Source organism: Leptosomus discolor, chromosome 5 (assembly GCF_034619465.1).
Source record: "Leptosomus discolor isolate bLepDis1 chromosome 5, bLepDis1.hap2, whole genome shotgun sequence".
Taxonomy (NCBI): Eukaryota; Metazoa; Chordata; class Aves; order Leptosomiformes; family Leptosomidae; genus Leptosomus; species Leptosomus discolor.
In genome coordinates this window covers 71,827,600-71,848,443 of record NC_141395.1, presented here as the reverse complement: position 1 = coordinate 71,848,443, position 20,844 = coordinate 71,827,600, and the positions used below count along the sequence as shown (strand labels likewise).

At 46.7% G+C, this 20,844-nt stretch overlaps 1 protein-coding gene across 3 annotated transcripts in view; it reads left to right on the top strand.

The window, feature by feature from the left end:
- ADGRB1 (adhesion G protein-coupled receptor B1) overlaps positions 1-20,844 on the top strand; it is a 199,534-nt gene that overhangs the window by 65,575 nt on the left and 113,115 nt on the right. For all 3 annotated transcript variants that reach the window (XM_086466227.1, XM_086466228.1, XM_086466226.1), the window contains exons 8-16: positions 1,785-1,886; positions 3,409-3,515; positions 4,312-4,506; positions 5,547-5,615; positions 9,349-9,457; positions 10,353-10,496; positions 13,792-13,867; positions 17,816-17,918; positions 19,090-19,133. In XM_086466227.1, coding sequence (XP_086322353.1) covers positions 1,785-1,886; positions 3,409-3,515; positions 4,312-4,506; positions 5,547-5,615; positions 9,349-9,457; positions 10,353-10,496; positions 13,792-13,867; positions 17,816-17,918; positions 19,090-19,133 — 949 coding nt within the window. The remainder of the gene's footprint in view (positions 1-1,784; positions 1,887-3,408; positions 3,516-4,311; positions 4,507-5,546; positions 5,616-9,348; positions 9,458-10,352; positions 10,497-13,791; positions 13,868-17,815; positions 17,919-19,089; positions 19,134-20,844) is intronic.

Genomic DNA, 20,844 nt, shown 5'->3' with positions numbered 1-20,844 from the left:
CCACAGGCTCTCTGGGTGACTTAATCTTGCTGTCCTACAGCTCCATGTCAACAGGCTGGAAATAAAACTGCTTCTTTTCTGCCCATGTTCTGCCTTAGCTACAGAAGTCATAAGCTGTTGGCAGAGGGACTATTTCTGCATATGTGCAGAGCACAGCAGGGGTCCTGCTTGCCCTCCGGGATTTCACTACAATAGCGGTTACTCAACAGGGAATTTTAAAACAGAGGAAGAAGCATCTGTTTCCAAGCAGAGAGCGTAACTTGTTTATTACCAGTGTCTACTGGGAAGGAATCTGTCTTTGAACTGCAGCTGGGACTGGAGTCACACAGTCTTAGAGCTTGACTCCAGGAGCAGTGATGTGTAGGCAGCTTGTTGAGTCTCGTACAAGTCCTTCAAAGATACAGAACTTGCCATGCCCATAATCTTGGGCTTGAGCCTTCCCCACAGCCATGTTGGTGCTCTGGGTAGCTCCATAGCAGCAGTAGGGTATGTCCATTGCCAGGCATTTCCACCATGATGAAGGCCCTGGAACAGTCTATGTAAGCATGTCCATGGCATGGTCCCTTGTAGAAGGAAGCTTTCAGGGTCATTGCTGCCCCACAGCTCCCTTGGGAGCCACATGAAAACTTAAGGCCTTCCTCTTTTTTTATGGCAGATGAACATTTTCCCTACAACCTTGGCACCACTGGATCCTGGTATGGGCAGCACTTTCCTGCATGGAAAGGAAGCTCAGCAGGCAGCTGCCAAGCTCCACAGCTGGTTGGCTTTGTCTTTGTGGCTGCCTTTCCAGTTGCAGGCATGCACTCAGCTTCCTTTTTATTGGTACTTTTACATGCACGATAAATAAAAGCTGTAATCAAAAATCATTAAATCAAGTTTTTTCTCCTTCCCAACTTCAGGAGTGATAAATAGCTTTAACACCATCCTCATGGCTCCCTCTGTTTTACATACTGCAAGTAATGAGTTTCTCGGCACATAGCTCTCCTGTGGTGAACGCTTTTTCCCAGGTCCCACCAACTCTGGGGACAACTCAGCTCCACCCACAGACAGAAGCATCTGAAAACCTCCTTCCAAAGAGCTTTTTCTGTGATGTCTCAAAACACGTATCTGCAGTCTGCTGGACTCTGCAGCAGTGTATGGAAATGAGCTGCTGCTGCTGCAAATCCAGCCTGTTGGTGCTCAGATCTTCACCGTGTGTCCTTGCATAAGATGGCAGCAGACAGGGCCTGAACAAAGTCCACCCAGGAGATATGTCCATCTTGTTTTTTTTATCTACTCATTGTTCTTTCCTTCATTCCTACTCCAATTTATTTATTCTGAGCCTAATTTTAGACTGAAAGTGGTAACCCTGAAGGGTGAAAGAAGTAGGGTCTGGAGCTACAGAGCTCACCCACAAAAGGTGGACATTTGCCCTTTAAACAAGAAAAGAAAACTCTTTAGTAGGGTGTATCAACAACAGCTTTCTTGCAAAGAGCTGCCATAAGGCAAGGCAAGAGTGTTAGTGGACTTTCCCAGGTTGTTACATGCATATTAGTGAGCTAATCCTCAGGATGGACGGAGGCCCAGTTTTCAGACAGGCAGAGCAAACTCTGGAGAGGTTAAATGGCTTTGTCAAGGGCCATGCGCCAGCAGCTGCGGAGCTAGGAGTTCACCTCCAGCCCTCCTGGCTCACACCGCAATGCTGTTCCCTCCTGTCCACGCTTCCCTGTTCCCTCATTCCATTCCCGTTTCCACATCCCTCCTGAGGAGGAGGTTTTACCAATGGAGTTTTTCCTTTCTTGCAGAGCCCCATGAAATCTGTGATGAGGAAAGTCTTGGCTCTGTGGTTTGGAAAGAGACACCAGCTGGGGATGCTGCAGCTGTCCGGTGTCCTCGCAATGCCACTGGTAAGGATGACTGTGTGCCTTGGCCAGGGACCTGGCCCACCCTCAGGGTATCCTTCGTCCTTTGCCTCCTAGATGAGGACAACCTGATTTGGGAGGACAGGACAAGAAAATGGACTTCCTTCCTTTTACTCAGAGCTAAATTAACTCTCTCCGGATTTCTGTGGCCCTTCACGGTTTAACAACAACTTCTCAGTTTATACTGGAGAATCTGAGGTTTTCTCCCATCCCCTGACTGCTTAGTCCTTGGACAGCTTTGCAATTAAGGGTTGCTGTGGTGTGTTCACCCCATTATCTACAAATAACTCTGCAAAAGCAGGTAGGGCTTTATTATAGTCCTCTAGACTTGGGTGTTACATTTCTCTTCACTGCCCATAAAAGAAGCTATCTGAAAGTGGGAAATCTCACTTGCATTGCCCACTCACACTGAGGTTCTTTCCTTTCCTTCTTAAAAACCATAGGAACTCTCTAAACATACCTCAGGTGCTAGATTGATGATCTGATCGTGGTGCTGTGAAGCGATAGGATCTGAGCATCCAGGTGTTACCTGTTGTGACTGTGGCCATATGTTCCCCAAGGAGTGGAAAGCAATGCAGGGAAGACTCCAGGAGACATGCTGGTGGTGGAGCTTGTCCTCAACTGGATGTTCCTCACCTCCAGGAAGGAACAGTAATAGGGGCAGCAGTGTCAATAATGAATGTAAAAGTTTTGTTTTGTTTTGTTTGAGTGAGGTTGTCGGTTACAGACAAACCCTGCAGCTCTCTTTGTCTCATCCAGCCTGGGACAGTGGGTGTCATCGCAAATGCTAGCCTAGAAGAAGGGCTGTATCCATAGAAAGGTCACTGAATCATTTAGCAGTAGCAATGGGACTGTGGACCCAGCAAAGCCTACTCCTCAGAGATTCTCCAAACTACAACATAACTGCTCAAGGTGATCCCTCTCCCCTTCCTCCTTGCTGACGTGTAGGTTCCTCTGCATTACAAAGGTGTGTGATTACCACTGCAAATCTCACTGTAGACTGAAGCTGAGGAAAGGCCTGGGGGAGGCCTGCAAGCAGCTTTCAGAGGTTTTCAGCAGATGCAAAGATGGTGTTGGGTGTTTATTCTCTTTAAGGATGTGTAGGCAGCACAAGCTGCTGTGGCTTGTTTAGTTGCAAGTACCAGACCATGCCACCCGGGGAGGCTCGTGGGACTTCCCGAGCCAGGAAGAAAGCTGCCCTCCAGGGCAGAAGAAACCTTCCTTCACCTTTACTAGCCATGTCCAATTTGTTAGGTTTTTGTTTTCATTCCCAGTTCCTGTTGCTGTCCTGCCCCTCAATGAGAAAATGCAGGAGAAGAAAGAAATAAAAATAATCTCTCCTACATGCTTGCAGATGTTGTTCAGGCATCTGCAGATGCTCCTGATGACCTTTGTGCTGGTAGGTGTGCCAATGGATGCATTGACCGGTTTTCAGTGACCTCCGTGAAGGTGTTTGGCTTTTCATCCTGCTGTCCTCACGCCCATATTCGTTTCTTTCCTCTTCCAGGGCTGATCCTTCGAAGATGCATTTTAGATGAAGAAGGGATAGCGTACTGGGAGCCTCCAACATACATCAAGTGTGTTTCTATTGATTACAGGAACATACAGATGATGGTAAGGCAAACTGACCTCTCAGCTCAACAGGTTTGAGATCCCTCCAAAATGCTTGGTACACTGCTATAGTTACAAAAAAGAAGGAAAGCAGTGTTTCCATGTGAAAGGGAGATGCCAGCTCTGCCCTGCTTTTCCCTTACTGTTTTTGTCTTCTTAACTTGTGACGCACAGGCACTCTGTGGACAAGGGATGATTCCTTATTGAGTATTTTAATTTCTAACTTGGCAGAATCCAGGTCCTACTGGGTATTTCATATCACATCATTGGCAGGAATCACTGTGACCATATCATTTTTAAATAAGCCACTTATCTATCGTTAGTCTTATATTCATTGTTGTGATGAATTTCTGCTGATCTCCTGTGGCTTGCCTTGAAACGGCATTGCCTTTATGAGAACTGCCCTTTCCTGTTCAGGACACGCTATAGTCTGTCCTAAACTAAAATAGTTCCAAATTGGTTATAAGAAAACAAGGTTTTGGGGCAAAAGTCTTCTGTTAACAGGCCTTGCGTTACGAACAGAATAATGTCTGTGTAGTAGAATAATGTCTTCTGAACCTACACACAACCTTTCCTTTGTGGGTGTACAGAAAATGTCACTTCTGCTCTCCTAATGTTTAAAAAAAAAAACCAAAACCAACATCACAGGCTTTCAGGCCAGCAAAGATTGTCAGATTCATCTAATCTGCACCATGATTTACAATGAAGGTCAAAAACCTTCCCCCAGCAATTCCTTCACTGAACTCATTAACTTGACTTGGACTGTCCCTAAAGTGTTTGTCATATTTCTGCATCTCAGACCAGGGAACATCTTTCCAAAGCTCAGCGTGGGTTGATGGGAGATGGGCTGTCAGAAGTGCTCCAAAACCTTGTGGAAATCTCCCAGGATGGAACCAGCTACAGTGGGGACTTGCTGTCCACCATCGACGTACTCAGGAACATGACAGAGATCTTCCGCAGGGCTTATCACAGCCCAACTTCTGGGGATGTGCAGGTGAGCTGAGATGCATATCCTGGAGACCAAAGCTAGGTTATAGGTGTGTGTGCATGCACAAGTCTCAAGGTTTGATTATCTCCTTTGTAGCTGATACAATGCAGATGAAAAGCCAGACTATTTTCTGCCCAAATGAAGTGTCTTTGTGTGTTAACAAACTTTCCTTTCGAGATGGTTCTTCCTGGCTTATAAAGTAAGAACTTGAAAACCAAGGTCGTTCTGCACTATTTTGACCTGATAGCACTTTACTGTGGAGTCTAATTGATATGAGAACATTATTTGGAAGGGATTTCGGTCTAATGACTAGAGAGGTAAGATGATCCTGCGGTGTTGGGTACCTCGATGTTGATGTGGGAGGATGTCTTGATGGCTTCTCGTCCCAGGGTTTTACTTGTCAGCAGTTGCAGAGTGGCCACAAGATATACCCTTGGGATGAGTCATCATCCCATGAGTTGAAACGTTAAAGTGATCCTACAGGATCTGCAATGGGCGGTAAAACTAAAGAAAAAAATCAATGGTCTTGAAATATCTTACCTGCTTCCTTCTCATAGCATGTTGTGAAGATACATAGTACTCTCTTGATCAATCACTACTTCCCTTGCCTGGTCACAGACTAGAGAGGATCATAAGGTTTCCCTATGCTGGAAATAACAGAAATAGTAGAAAATAGCATAGGAAGAGATATTTACAAGGCAAGATTACCTATTTTTAACCAATTTCTGACAGACATCTATTTAATCTGTTCTTAAAAACCTTCAGTAATGGATACAAGACATATTCCCAGTCCAATGCCATTGCAGATATAGTAGTCAAAGTGTAGGGCTTGGGAAAAAGGCCTTACTACAACCTGTTTTGCCATTGACCTCCTTGGGGGCAGAGGCCTGTGAAAAGCTGTGGGACCCTTTGGGAATGGGACCATGAGAACCCTCTTGGAGCATGTCTGATTCTCACATGTTCCTTGTGCATCACTGTGTCCTTCTTAGCCTGGGCTACATTTGCTTAACCACAATTTTTTTTCCTCTGTTGTCTCCTTTCTCCAGAACTTTGTCCAGATCATCAGCAATCTCTTATCGGAGGAAAACCGGGACAAATGGGAGGAAGCTCAGCTGGTATGAATGTTCAGCACCTTCCCTGAAACAAAACAGAGTTTCAGCATAGGCTTAAGCCGTGACAAGGGGAATTTCCAAGTGTCTACATGACCTCCTAACTCTTCTTGCCCAAGATGTGTTGTGTGCACCATATATCTGACCAGCCACAGACCACAAAATATCTCCATCCACCAATGTTGTGTCCTTGGATAAATCCTTATGATGAAAGATGCAGACAACTCAGACACAGTCAGCTGTGGTCAGCTTCAGAGTTGACTGCCAATCAGCTGATTCATTCAACGTCGTTGAGCAAGCTTAGTGCCAGGCTGAGTCATATTTATGGAGTAACTCAGTGAGCCACAGGATGTCAGCTCTAAGCCAGAGTCTCTGCATGAAGAACAGTGAAAGACTGGTGGTGAATACCAAATTTTGGATAGCTCTCAGAGGTCAAGCTTGGTTTGGAGTTGAGAACCTTGCTGGCTTGCTATAATTCCACTCTTTCCTCTTGCCAAGATAAAGAAGTGGGAATACATGTGTTTGAGTTCCTGGCTAAAAGGATGCAGGACAGGCAGGATTTTCATAGTTCAGAGCTGGTTCTGCTCATCTGAGCTTCTGGTTCTGCTCAGCATGAGCTGAGCAAGGGTTTGGTTATACTCTGCTTTATTTCCCTCCTCTCAAGTTTGGGGATCCTGCTGAATAATTCTGCAGCTAAACTCCTATGTACTGAGGGAAGATATTTATTTTTCTATCTGTTTCTTATTTGGCCCTTGTCTCTTCTCCCCTAGTTGAACCCTTTGCTTGGGGTTGTGTCAGACCTGTTCCTTGTCCCTTTGCCAATCCTTTGGTGATGTTGTCATCTCACTGCAGCTTTTGGGGATTTCATGAATGAAACAGCTGCCTCAGACCAGCAGCCCTGGTGAATGGGCCCATGATAAAGCTCATTCCTTCCACATCCTCAATATTACACCTTGGAACACAAACACCAGCACAGCTTGCAAAATAACCTGGACAAGGAATATAAAAGTTATCCTCTGTGAGAGATCAGTCCTGTGGAAGGTACACAAAGGTATGGGCCAGAACATGACAGCTCCTTTTTAACCACCTGTTGCTGCTGCAAAATTCCTCAGAGAGGTCTGGAAATACCAAAGAATCAAGAAAAAAATCACCCAGCACAAAAAATAGCCCCAGAGTCCAGTTATATTTGCACCAACCAGGGAAGTCCTCTGGGAAAAACTCTTAACAGCAGGTGCTGGCACAATTGTTGGCAGTGCAGAACGTGAGACAGGGGCCTGAATAGCCTTCCTTTGTGCAACAGGAACTCCACCAAGAGCTGAGCAGCCTTCTGAACCTGTCCTTCTCCTCCTTTCTCCCTGAGATCTGGTGTTTCCTCATTGTTTTTGGAAGAGGATGTCATGGTCTAGCTCCAGGTGGGGTAGAGAACCATCTGGACATAGTCCTGGGCAACCGGCTCTAGATGGTCCAGCTTGAGCAGGCAGGTTGGACAAGACGAACTCCAAGTTCCCTTCCAAATGCAACCATTCTGTGACTCTGTGAGTCTGTGACCAAATATTCTGTTTCAAGCCTACAGGTGTGTGTACAAATTTCAGCACAGAGGAGAGGAGACTGTCAAGTTGTCATGACAACAGGGAAACCCTGTTGATGCCCTGAAAAACAGCTGCAGCTTTCTCTCTGTGCCAATTCATTCCCACCAGCTTTCCCTGTAAAATCTGCTCTTTGCACCTGTAGATAGATACAGCGCAGCCTCCTGCCAGCATCACCAAAGTGTCGGACCACCATGGGGAGAGTGTTTGCCTGGTGTATATTTTAGTGGGAACCAAGACAGCCCAAAACCATGACTTTAGGGCACAGAAATCTTCATTAAGTGAATGACAGCAGAGGTTTCAGCCATCTCTGTCCTTCTCCCTCAAAGCTGCTGGATGAAACTCATACCCTGAATTTCACAAGATTAACCAGTTCCTTTACAACAAGGTCTTCGGCTCCCAATTTGCTCATTAAAATAAACCCAGATCCATCGTAGTCTCACATCCCTGTGCCCTGTGGCCCGCCAGGCAGAGATGTCATTCAAGGAAAATAAAAAACCAAAACAACCCAGAAAATTATTCAGAAAAGTGCAACCATGTTTTTGAGGAGATTTTGTTGGCCATTATATGATGAAAGCCTGAAAGACAAAGGACGGTGTAGCCTGGAGTTAGTCTGACCTTGTGATTTCAATCTGTGATAGGATAAAGAAGTATACTGTTAAAAATAGCTTCCTCACTCACTTCTTCCCCTTATGTGTACACCTGCTGTACTGGCAGGACTTTTTGATCTGATCCTGATACAATTTTAGTCTTACGAAGCTTCCTTTGGATAGACAGAGAGAGAGTCATGCATGGCCACCCCTGTGCTCTTTCCCTGTACACTTGACAGCTCAGCCTTCCTTCTGCCTCCATCCCACCCCGCTGTCCTGCTTGTCCCCAGCTGTCCCTTCAGCTCTGATCAGCCACCTCAGGAGGTCTGGATTATGGTAAGGAACTGAAAATGCTGTGAAAGTGGTGGAAAAGGAAGCGACGTAAGGAGCTGAATTGCTAAGCCCTGTAGGCAAGTGCGCTTAGAGGAGCAGACAGGTAGTCAGCACAGGTCATTTCAAGTACATTATCTTTTATGAAATCTGTCACTGGAAAACTAGTTATTGTTTAACAGCCTCTTGTTAAACTGGCAAAATACAGGTGAAGAAGAGCTATTGCCAATATCTTTATCATCAGGGGAATATCAGGAAAGAAAAAAGAGACAGAGAAGCTCCAAGACAGCCCAGGGCCAAGGAGGAGCATCTGGGTTATTTGGAGAGTGAGAGCCTGCCAGCAGAACAGGAAAGCACAAAACCAGACTGTGATGTTTTTACTCCGAGATTTATGAGATCTGGTGCCTGGGATTCAGCATTAGACCATGGAGGTCGTTTGATGTGGCTGCTTTCAGTGGAGTGATAGCAAAATTAACTATCCTGGTGGAGGTGATGTTTTGTGGTCTCCCTCTCAGTAGGTAACATATATATATACCATCAGAAGTATCCCAAATGTGTTTCTTAGGCCAAGTAACACAATACCTGAGTGTCAGGAAAGTCTAAGGCTTGGGAAGGGCTCTTGGACTTTGACAAAGGGCAAAGCTTCAATACATCAACATGAACACATCTTCACTCTCTGGGATGATGTCTCTGGATGTGCAATTGCAAATGCCTCTGACTTGTTCAGAGCTAGGTTGGGCCAAACACTCCAGGCAATGGACTTGGAAAGAAAGTGGAGCTACTTTAGATCATGGTTGCTAAAGTCTGTCCCAGCATGTTTCTCTTCTTGCATTAACTGCAGAAACAGGACCATAATGAACATCAGCAGTATCTTATCTGCTGCCGATGGGGTTGTTGGAAGTAGAGGTAATCTTAGGGAAGAAAAGGAGAGGGATAGGTTATCTTCTGTTCCAGAGAGTCTCAGATATTTCACTTTACTTTGCTTTGAGATACTGCCCTCCACCTTAAGATTTGTCAGTCTGAAAGTCATATTATTGTTTTTTCTCTTTTCTTTTTATTTTTCTAGGTTTCCTTTTAGGATTTCTCAGTCCTCATTCTTCATAGCTCCATAATACTCCATTATATCCAGCTTATGCTTCCAGTACACGTGCGAGGACAGAAAACTGCCCTCAGAGAAACTCATGCTATGCTCTTTAGTATCTGTGCTACTAAGTGTTCTCCCTCTCTCTGCAGATAGGGCCAAACGCCAAGGAGTTGTTCAGGCTCATGGAGGATTTCATTGATGTCATCGGCTTTCGCATGAAAGATTTCCGGGATTCCTACCAAGTGACGGACAATCTGGGTGAGTGGATTTGCACTCCCCATGTTGGGTAGAGACCCCAGGAAGCTGTAATTACTGTGCAATATGTATAACCTGGGCTGTGGGGAGGGAGGGACAGGGGGCAGCAGGTGGTGGAACATTAAAAGGTCTGGGGAAAGACATGGATGATCATAAATATGGGGTGGCTTTTCTCCAAATGAGTTAGGACTTCAGCGTGTGAAGAGATGTCCATGGAGAGTTCTGAGAGATATCTACAGAACTGTGAATGGAGAACAGATGACAAACGGGGCAGAATCAGTTGCTTCCTTTTATTTTTTTTAACCCAAGAGCTGCATAGCAGCCAACTGAGTGATCAGGCAGCAAACAAACAGCAGGCAGTATTTGATTTATGCTGTATGCACAATCGCAGCATGGAACTTGTTGCCAGAGGATGTTGCAGAAGCCAAAAAGTACAGATGGGTTCATGATGGGATTAGGAAAATGCACAAAGGAAAGGTCCACTGGTGGCTGTTAAAGTTGATGATCTGGATACAGCCACTAGCTGGGGAAGTCCTGCTGATTGCTGGAAGCTGGGAGCACAGACCAAGAGATGTCTTGCTCTATTCTTTCTCATAGTTCTTAGCAGCTGTTGCTGGCCACTCCTGGAGACAAGACACTGGAGTAGAGTGACCTCTCTTCTGCCAGGTTTAGTGCAGGCAGGTCCTTTTCAACAAAGGCATGAACCCTAACAGTTAGTGTCATCTTCCTTCATGCATAGACATTACCTGAAGATAGCATTGCTCCCATAGCTATCACAATCCAGCCTCAGTCGTTCTGCTATCTGATTTCTTGCTATAGCCTCCAATGGGTTTTTCACCACATGTGCATTTATTGAGGCTGGTTTGGCTTACTGGTTTTATTTCTTGCTTCCTTCTAGTCCTCGGCATTCACAAACTGCCTGCTAATGCAGCAACTGACATCACCTTCCCCATGAAAGGCTGGAGGGGCATGGTGGACTGGGCCAAGAACTCAGAGGACAAGGTCACTGTCTCCAAGAGCATTCTGTCTTCAGGGCTGGCAGGTAGGCAGCACAGCCAGGGCACTCTAAAAGAAAATCTCTTCTTCATTTTCTAAGAAAGGTCCGTTCCATTTGAGTGGCCTTCAAATTCTCCTTCCAGCTCAGCTGGATTTGGTCACAAAACCTTGGTCACCAAACCATTGCTGAGTGGAAATAAAGCTTTCAACTATGGCCTGACTAAGAGTCAAACCTGAACTTGTTGTAAAAGTTTGGGGCAGGCTTAGTGCCTGGATGTGGCTGTACGTCTTCTTCTAAATAAGCCACATATTTAGAAAGCAGCAGGAGCTGGCACAAAAACTCAGGGCCACACTGCATTGATGATTGGCGCTTCCATGGCTTCTGAACCTGGGAAGAAATGGAAACATCCCTGTGCCTGCTGGGTTACTCTGTCATCAACGGGTGTGGGTGCTGAGCTGAGTCTGCAATCCTTTGCAGGCCATGTTGGGTGCTGAAATGAGTATTTCGTGCCTCTGTGCTGTCTCTGTGTGTACAATATAAGAATGGTTAACCAGTGCAAGAAAGGCAGGTGCAACAGGGACATGGTTCTGCCACCTATCACCATGGCCATGTAGTCAATCAATGCTGTAGATGCCCTCAAAGACTGGATCCAGACCTGATAGGGCCATCCAAGGGGAAGAAGCTGGGGGTCAGCATGTCAGGCTGAGCAACCAGTGGGTCTCGGTCTGCTGCGTAGACAAGCTTTTCTAGATTGTGGGTTTGTGGCAGTTGTGTGATATTTGCTGCCATCAGGCATTTATCACTGAGGTCACTGGGTCTGCAGCAGGGCATGGATATGAGCCACAGTGTGGAGATGGGAGTGCTGGGATCATCAGTCATCCTGTCCTTACTGGCAGATTTGAAAGGAAACCTGAAGGGTTCTGGGATGCTCTCCTGGAGCATCCAGCCTTTTCATTGATGCGAGTCCTAGGAACCAACACACTTAAGGTGCTCATCTTCTGGCAGAGAGACTTCGCATTTGGCAGGATTTAGCCCTGAGTTTTTAAAAGCAGGACCCTAAGTTAGGCCTATTGCTGGGAAACGGTGGGTTTTCCTTCTAGATGCCTTGGTGCTGTGTGTGGCCCTAGCAACTTTGAGAGAACAAGCTGCTGGCTTCTGCATCAGTACGTGCTGTCCTTCCTTGAGACAGAGGCTGGAGACTGCGAGTTGTTGCTGTCAAAGGAACTTTGTCCTTTTGTCATACCAGGACCTCTTGTCATGGGCTTCCCTACTGGGGATGGAAACAACGCAGCCATCATTTCTAGTTGGGGAATCTGAGACCAAGAACATTTAAGTGACATCCCCGAGGGTGAACAGTGAGTCAGTGGCAGAGCAAGGATCATGTCCAGCACTCCTTGTGTTTTGTTGTGCCTTGAAGACAGCATTATCTTCCTGGGAGAAGTTGGAGCATGTCGGGAGGGTTATTACAGCTTGTTTGAGGAGGCTGTGAAGCCTTCACCTTTGGAAACATTTAATCATTTGTCGAACAAACTGCTGGCACCAACTGTAGGCAAAGCTGATCCTGCTCTGGGGCTGAGGGCTGTCCTAGAGGCCTCTTCCACTTCGCCATAGTGCTGCTTTCCAGATTTCTGTAAAAGAATCCTCACACTGCTGCTGTAGGGCGCCCAAGCAGTAGTCACAGTGGAAACAAAAGGTGATACCAACCCTGAAGAACCAACTTCCCACCAGTCTTCACCTCCCCGTCATTTCCCCAGTACCACCCAAGGCTCTACCGCCTCTGTTTTACTCAGCATCCCGCGCTGGTGGTACATTTTTGAGGATTTACTCAGTGATTAACAGCGGCGATGCACCTCTGTTAGTTTTGATCCTCACCTTTCTTTGGCCCCAGGGAATATGGGCAACTACCCTGAGCGAAGTGATGGAGATAGGCAGCTCGGTGACACCAAAACCAGACCCCCTCACTGCTGGGAGCTGACTTTGCACAGCTGATTTCAGTGGGCCGACATTAATTCATGTACTTGGGTGATAGGCCTCTTGGGCTGCAGGCTATGCCAATGCTGCTGGCGAACCAACAGTGCTGGGGAGATGTTACGTGACCAAAATTCAAAGCTGTTCCAACTGGGTAGCACTTCAGGGGATTTCATTTTTTATACCAGGATCGATGGGCAGCTGCATTATTAAAGATCTGTCCCAGGCCAACAGAGACAAGCCTCCACCTCTGCTACAACCAGGATCCTTCGCCTTCTTGGGACGGTGCTGTGATAACCCAGCCTGTGGGGCTTAGGGTTTTGCTTGCTCGCAGTCTTGTAGGAGCACACATGGCTTCTGTAAATGCCCTACTGCATCTTTCTTTGAAGGCAGCAGGATCCTTGTTTGCACAGGGATTCACAGGATCAAGGCCAAAAGGCCGCGCTGGCTTTCCTAAAGAAGCAAGGCTTATGCAATGGCTCTGCAAGCCTGTATGTCAGTGTCTCCTAGTGATGTTTTCACCAGCTATCCCATCTAATTGGACAGAGAGGAAGATAGACATGCAGACTTGTGTCTGTCTTGCACTGATGGAGCAGGTGCAGTGTAAATTCCACCTCAGTACAAGACATCAGAGAAGACCCACCTCAGGGCACTTCCCCAGGCTTCCTCAGCATTGGTTTTCACCCAGCCACTTGCTTTTTCTCCCCCTGAAAATTTGGCCACAGGGCTGCCTCTGCCACTTGTGCTTTTTCTGGGGAAGTTCATATTTTTTGCAGCTGGGCACCGCGAGGCGGAGGAGGAGGAGAAGGAGGAGGAGGTCAAGTGATGTGCCCAGAGGTCACATAGATGATTCAGAAGCTCATCTGGGACCACGGACCCCGTGGCCTCCCGAGGCAGCGTGCGAGTTGTGGGGTCAGACCAGGCACAGTGGGACATCTCCCCTTCTTGGCTGCCCTTGTCGGCCCGAGTACAGCTCTTCTCTCTGATGGTTTGATAGCTATGGATGGGTCCAAATGCCTCTGGGTGGCTGCAAGAGACCTTTCCACCCTGCAGATTTGTCTGCTGTGGTGCTGTCAGAGGGATTAGTTCGATTTCTGAATGGGGGAGCATCAGGCCGGTCATTTGGGATGAGCGAGACTTGCATGAGGGCAGACGCCTGGGGTGCTGGGTCACCCCAAAGGCGCTGAGCCCTTCCTTGGGACCAATGGAGACCCGGTGTGGTGAGAGCAGGCACTGCATTGCACCATAGTGATGCTGGCATTGGCCATGCCCAACAGAGACCCCTCCATACGAGGCCTAATCCTGCACCTAGGTGTCCCGTGGGGATGGCTCAGTGCTGTTGTCTTCTTCCCTTTCCTTTGGTGTCTTGCAGAGACGGACGACTCCTCCATCTTCGTGGTGGGGACCGTGCTGTACCGGAATGTGGGCAACATCCTCTCCCTCCAGAGGTAAGAGGGGCTGCCTGGGGAGGGTGAGCAGGTAGGAAATCATCAGACTTTCCTGCAAATCCCCCTCCCTGGCTGCAGAACCCTGGTCTTCCAGGGAAAAAGCGAAGGTCACTGGGTGCCACGAGACAGACTTTGCCTCCTCAGTGCAAATATTTCAACCCTCACTGACTGATGCTGCATGTTCAGGTGGGAGCAGGCTCAGGCATCACAGATAGCACTTGCTGGAGGGGCAGGAAGGTTTTCTCCATCCGTGCTCAGTGCCATGCACCCCCAGACATAAGGGGAGGCACAGTGCTGTTGCCACATCACTGCCTGCCAGCTGACTGCAACTCTTTGCGCTCCAGGAATGGATTCTAACGTTGCCCTCCTCGTCAGGAGGGATTTTGGGGGGCTTAACAGATGGGGGGATGCTCAGTTGCCCCAATCCTCCCAAGCTACCAGGAGGAGCTACTAGCCACGCTGAGCCCTCCATGAGCATCACGGCAGGAGACAGGCTGGGGAGAAGAGAGGAGAGTAGCAGCACGCCTGGCTGCACACGTCTACCATGTTCCTGGCTCTGCAAACAGCCTCAGGCACTGAAGCTTTTGTGTTCAGCACTCTCTTTCCTTTTCTTCTCTCCCTTTCTCTCTTGCTATCTTGCTCTTGTTTTTTTGTTTTTTTTTTTTTCCGAGGCTGGTATTGAGGCAGTAAATTAAGCATCCTAAGGCACCTTCTAAATCTGTTCTGCACTGATTAACGTGAGCCCATTTACCATAAACACCAGGGCATCTCTCCTCACTGATAATCATTTAAATACCTACAGATTTAGCACTGGCAATGGCAAAAGAGCTCCAAGTGAGTGCAGAGAGGAATTAGCAAGCCAGTCAACTGTATTCTGTAATATCTTCCATTACTGCACTGGGAATTAGATCAGAAGGGCAATAAACATCATTGGCTCAAATGATCCAGTGGTATTTCAGCTTTCTCTGGCCAAGCAGTGAATGAGCTCTGATAACCAGCAGCTGCAGCAGCCACAGCCTCTGAACAGCATTCCCGCAGGAGATCTGATTTAAGACGTTCCTTAATTAAAGGACAGTCCCTCTTTAAAAAAATCCAGAGTCCTGAATCACCTGTGGAGAGTCCACAAAAAAAAAAAAAAAAAGAAATAAAAGAAGCAGCAGCGGAAAAGTATCTCTTCACCACTGTGCAGATGGACACAGCACTAAAAAAAAAAGTCTTTAAATAACTATATAGCTGTGTAGCTCCTGCCTGTGGGGTAAAAATATTTCTGACCACAAAGGAGAGCAGCTATTCCTGGGTACACACGAGCAATAAGGACCCAGATCCTGGGTTTGGCCACATCGATTCAACAACGCAGGGTGATTTTTCCTACAAGAAAAAGAATGTAGATTTAACTCAGCAAACAGCACCAGCTGAGCTGTTCCTAATTGTCCCAATTTACCACCCCCAGGCAGCAATTCCTTATCTGAGCCATGCATTTCTCTGTCCCCTCAGATCCAGAGAGCCCGTGGTTCTTGGCATCTGTGACAATTGAGATGGGATACACACGATATACTTGATTTTTCAAGCCGGGGAGGTGAGCAGCTCTCGGTCCCAGCTGGGCACAGCTGCGGAGGACACTGGCAGCAGTGGGAGAATCAACAGCCTGGCACTTGACAGCCCCGTGTTCCAAACAACATGTTTACAGCTGTTTGCACACTCTTTACGGCCACGCAGGAGCCCTCTGAGCTCATTTGACCTCCTGTCCAAGCCAGATCTTGATATGTTTTGTTTTTCTCCCAGAAGCCAGGTTGCGACATGCTTGCAGGGAAGAAGACTCATCTTCTTCCTGAAAGGCTCCCCATGATGCTCAGTCCTTAGCCTCCCCCAGCAACCTGCTCAGATGGTTAATTACCTTCTCTGATAGGAGACTGTCTCTTATTTTAAGGCTGAATCTGTCTGACTTTCACTTCCAGGCACTGGGCCTTCGGGTGGGCGACTGAAAAGTCTCCCACGTGCAATGAACTGTCAGACATGCCTTTCAACATAAATCTTTTGTCTGGTTTTCTAGCACCTGGATCAATTTTGTGTCTCTCCTTTGAACTCCCTGCACTGTTTTCCTATCTCAAAGTGGAACGGAACCCAACAGCACAGTGGCATGCCAACAAGGAGAGATGTGTAGAGAAGATGTCTGCTTCATCTTGTTCCTGCACAGGACCACTTCTGTTCTTTCTGTTACAGCTGTTCGCCCCCGAAGTCAATCCCCCCCGGGTACATTTTGGGTCACAGCTTCCCAGAGCACAGCCTGTAGCTCTGCACGCAGACTTTGCCCTCACCAAGCTCAGATGCACTTCCAGGCTCTTGGATGCACTGGGTTAACTTCTGGTTGGGCTGTGACTACTTGGCCATTAAGCGACATTCACAGTCTGCACACGGGTAACTTCTGCGTGCTAACAACTTGCCACTCCGAAAAATCAAATGTTTCTTCTGCTTTTCTATACCACATCAATTCTCACCTGGTCTGCAGCCTTCAAAGGGATGTTTCTGTGTCATCTAGGTTGCTCACGCAAATCTTTAACGGCACTGAACCAAGAACTGACCCTTATAGACACAGCTACTAATGAAGACATGCACTGGTGTTTACCTTTCAGCAGCTCCCATTTTTAGCTTATCTCTAGCTGCCTACATTTCAAAGCTTAGAGCTTATGTTTACTCTTCCTTTGTAGACTGGTATTTGTGCTTTATTGCTTCTTTCTCCTTTTTTCTTTTTTCTTTTTTTTTTTTTTAAGGAAAATACGTTTATTTGGGGTTTTTTTATCTTGCTAAAATAATGTTGTTGTTCCCACTGGTGTTGGTGGAAAAGAGGCTTTCTGAGCATTCACTTACACATCTGTGGATGATTCCAAGTATTTTTTTTTTAATTTTATTTTTTTAATCCAGTTGCTGTTAAGCAAGTGCAAATTTTTTCCGCGTAATTCTTTTGTAAAAGGAAGATAAGACCCGGAAAGAAAGGTGAATGATTTTCTCAATGCCTGTAAATTTGGTGGAGATTTGCATAGGGAAAGATTTCCCTTGACCATGGGTTGCAGAAGGGCTGGGAGCAGCCTGATGCTGGGCTACCACTCTACTTCCAATTCCTTCACGGTAAACTTAGAGGGGCAGAGTTTTCAACTGCTGGTTGTGGGGATCTTTTGCTTATCTAAACACCCAAGTCTTTTTCTGCTGCAGAAACACCGGGAACCCTGTGTGTTTAGACATTCAGTATCCAGGGAAGTACCTACAAAGGGTTTGGCTCTCCAGGGAGCAGGAGGTAGAGGAGATATCTCCTACTTTATCGCTTCTCCCGACAGCTGAATCTCCTAGAGCTGCCAGATTTATTAGAGTGTTTGTCTGGGCACAGACATTTAGACATCCACATGAAGGGTTTGGCTTCTTTCCATTTGCTTTTGATCTTCAGAGAATGGAGATACACACCAGTGCCTCTAGTACTGAACCAGACTGGGTCATGGGCTGCGCCATGGATATGCTGTTAAAGGCAACCATGTCCCTGCCTAACACTTACTGCAGGGCAGATTAAGCCAGCCTTTGAGAGGGAAAACAGAGAGGTTTTTTGAAAGCACATGAAATGAGCTCTGTTTCTTCATGTCAGGGACAGAAAATGGTCCAGGAACATTTTAATACTGAGATAGATACAGCCTTTAAGTCCGATGGTTTTAGGGATCTATGTGGTTCGTAAGTCTGATTCCTGGAGGAATAAACATAGAGTGGCTGTGAGCAGAGCTCGAAGTGCAAAGGATGGGGTCCATCAGCAGCAAGTGTCTTTGATGGTATTTTAAAGTAACGGGGCCAATTCCTTCTGCACTGTATACGCTAAACCTTATACCACCAGTGACAAGTGCACTGGAGTTCACTGCTCTGCACAAGTCCCTCAGTTCCCTTTAAAACATCTCTTTCCCCTCTTCTTTCCAGGAACAGCACTGTTCTGAACTCCAAAGTCCTCTCCGTGACTGTGAAGCCATTTCCTCGGTCTCTCCTCACCCCCTTGGAAATCGAATTCTCCCACCTGTACAATGTAAGTCTGCACCACCCCACACCGGCGTTTGCTTCTGTATAGCAGGAACATGTTTGTGCAAGGAACGACACAGTTTTACTGGACTCCTGAGATGTCTTTGCCTATGCACGACCCTTCCATCTCCCTTAACACAGGCTGCCCAGGCACTTGACCGCCACCCTGAGATTAGGCTGGTGGTGGTGTCCTGTTATTGCTCACCGCCAAGGATGCATTTCATGGGTCACCCTTGCAAGCCTTGCCTGCTCTCTGCTCCTTGCTCAGGTATCGCCAATGCAGGAGGAAGGTGACAGCACAGGGAACATGGGCACACTTGTCCCAAATACACACTATTGTGGGCATGATCATGGAAGAACTGTGCATACGTTAGAAAATGGCCTATAACAGGGATCTTCCTTGAGAAGGGAAAGAAGGAGGGGAAAGGTTCTTTCCGTTGATACTTGCCATGTTCTTTGCAGTCCTCAGATACAACCGGAGACATGAATGTTACTGTTATGATCAGTGCTTTAAAAGGCAGTCAAAGATCCCCTCCAGGCTCCCCTGCTCAACCCTAAACAGATATAAGTGAAGGACATTTTCATACCCCAAGGCCTGTTCTTGTTGTGGATTTCAGATGTCCTCCTGAGTCTCTACAATGTGAATATTAGATCCGTCATGTCTTGGCTTTGGTCTTTCCTGGAAGGGTTTTCCAAAGTGATCTAAGACAGCTGCAGCTGGCATCAGTTGCAAACCTCTTCCAGGGGGGTTTAATCCCACCTGATCAGCTCCTGCAGGGCTGCAGCTCTTCTGAGCACCGTGTTCCCACAAAAGCACATCCTGTGTTTGATCCACTTTCCAGAAGGGAGCAGTAAAAGGTTTCTGTGTGAAAGGAGGAAAAAGGAAGAGCATCAGTAGGTTGAGTCAGGAAGGATGCAGTCAAATCCTTCTACAGTGGTGTTGATGCAGAACAAACTGAGGCCCATTTTATTTTTGCCTTTCAAGCAAAGTGTGAAAGAAGCTATTCCAAGGACTGAGATCTGCAGCTGCCCATCTGGTGTATCACAGACACACACCATGCTTAGAGTAGTGGAAGCTCTTCTACAGCACCTGTGTATTTCATTCTAGTTGCTCCAAATACCCCGTAAACAGCATGGCACTGATTTACTTCATTCTTCCCTTTCTTCTCTCCTGGCAGGGAACCACCAACCAGACCTGCATCCTGTGGGATGAAACTGATGGGTGAGTTCTGTGGGTTTCTTTTTACTCTCATGGGCGCATTCGCTTTTTGGGTGAAACCATGACAATTTTAGAAGTGATGTGTCAGTCTGTCTCAGCCCTTTCTACTTAGTTTTTTCTTGTGTCCATCTTCACGGCTGGCAAAGTCCTTCGCCCTGGTGGGGTGTGCTTCTTCCTTCACATAGATGCATCACTTCTTAATGTGTTGTCTTTTAGTGTAAGATGAACGGGGTTTATATTTAAAGATCTGCAATGAGATGTTGTCAGTACAGTTCACGAAGGGCCCTGTTGCTGTCAGCATTGTATGCCTGTACCAGGGAAACATCTCTTACTGTCCAAGCAGAGATGTTTACGTGTGCTTCTGCTCACAGGAAGGAGTGTTTGTATTTTACTTCGATGCTTTGGACTCCAGCCTACATTTTGCAAAAGTGGCCTCTTATTTTGCCTTTTCAATTTTGGATTTTCCCACATGAGGAATACACAACCTGAGACCCAGGACTACGGAGTCATGCACAGATTGCCCTAAATTGAGCTTGACATGGCAGTCTTTGGCTCTCCTCAGTGCTCACCCCAAATCGTGCACCATAAGGAGAGTAATGCAAAATCAGAGCCCACTGTTGCAAACATGGCCCTCAGTGGTGAAGTAAGTGTTGTGCTGCTGTGGTGTAGTGAAATGATTTCCACCAGGATTCCTGCAACGACTGGTGCTGTTCAGGAGGTGTTGAGTGACGTGATTGTGGTCAGCAGGGAAAAAAGAAATCCCGAGTTACCCCGAAGAGTCAGGACAATGAATCTCATGCGGGAAGTAGTTGTCAGGGAGTGTGCATCTTAGAAAAAAAATAAAGTACGCTCTGAAAGTGTGGTCTTAAATACTGAGTGAGCTTGACAAGGATACAAAGTGTTTGATTTAATGGTGTTTTTACTTCACTGACTTTTGTATCTCAGTTTGAGGACCAACCTGACTTCTTTTCTGGTTACAGTCAATTTTTCTCCTTGAGATCTCATGCATTTGGCACATACCTCTGCATTTATTATTATTATTTATTATTATCTTCTGCAGCATCTGAAAAATGATTCTATTCTTCTCCTTTTATGCTCCATTAAGTACCATATACACACATAGGCGGGCAACATATTTGCAGTTAGCTTACTATTCTTGCTGGTCTGTGATTAATTTCGCATGTATGAGTGGATCCAAAACAAAGCTAAGAACCCAGAGGGACTCCTGGCTTGCAAAATCACACCCATGTTGTAGATCAGGGCAGAACTGGTCCCTCTGGGTTGCTGTGAAAGTTGCTCCAGCATTAGAAGATGGCTGGGATGCAAAAGCCCCTCACATGCTACGCTGACCTCACATGGCAGCATGGAGGTGAACCTTCAAGAAACTAGTAAAAGGGGATTTGATTATATTACCTATGTGCCAGAGAGCAGACTGAGTCTGTAGGTCAGCCTCGAATAGAGGGTTGTGTATAGGTGGGCAGACTCAGAAGGAAGCTTGGATAAGAGTTGACCTGCTCTGCTTAATCTGTTGTCTCTCCATGCTGGAATGGGATTAAAGCACTTGTATACAAATCCATTTTTTGGCAAGTAAAGGGAGAAGTTGGAACCAACGCCCCTTCTGCTTTGCACACCATCTCGTTCTTGGCTTTCTACGTCCTAGAGAAAGGGTTATATGCAGAAGAATGGAGGTGTTTCCCTGCCATGCTCAGAGCTG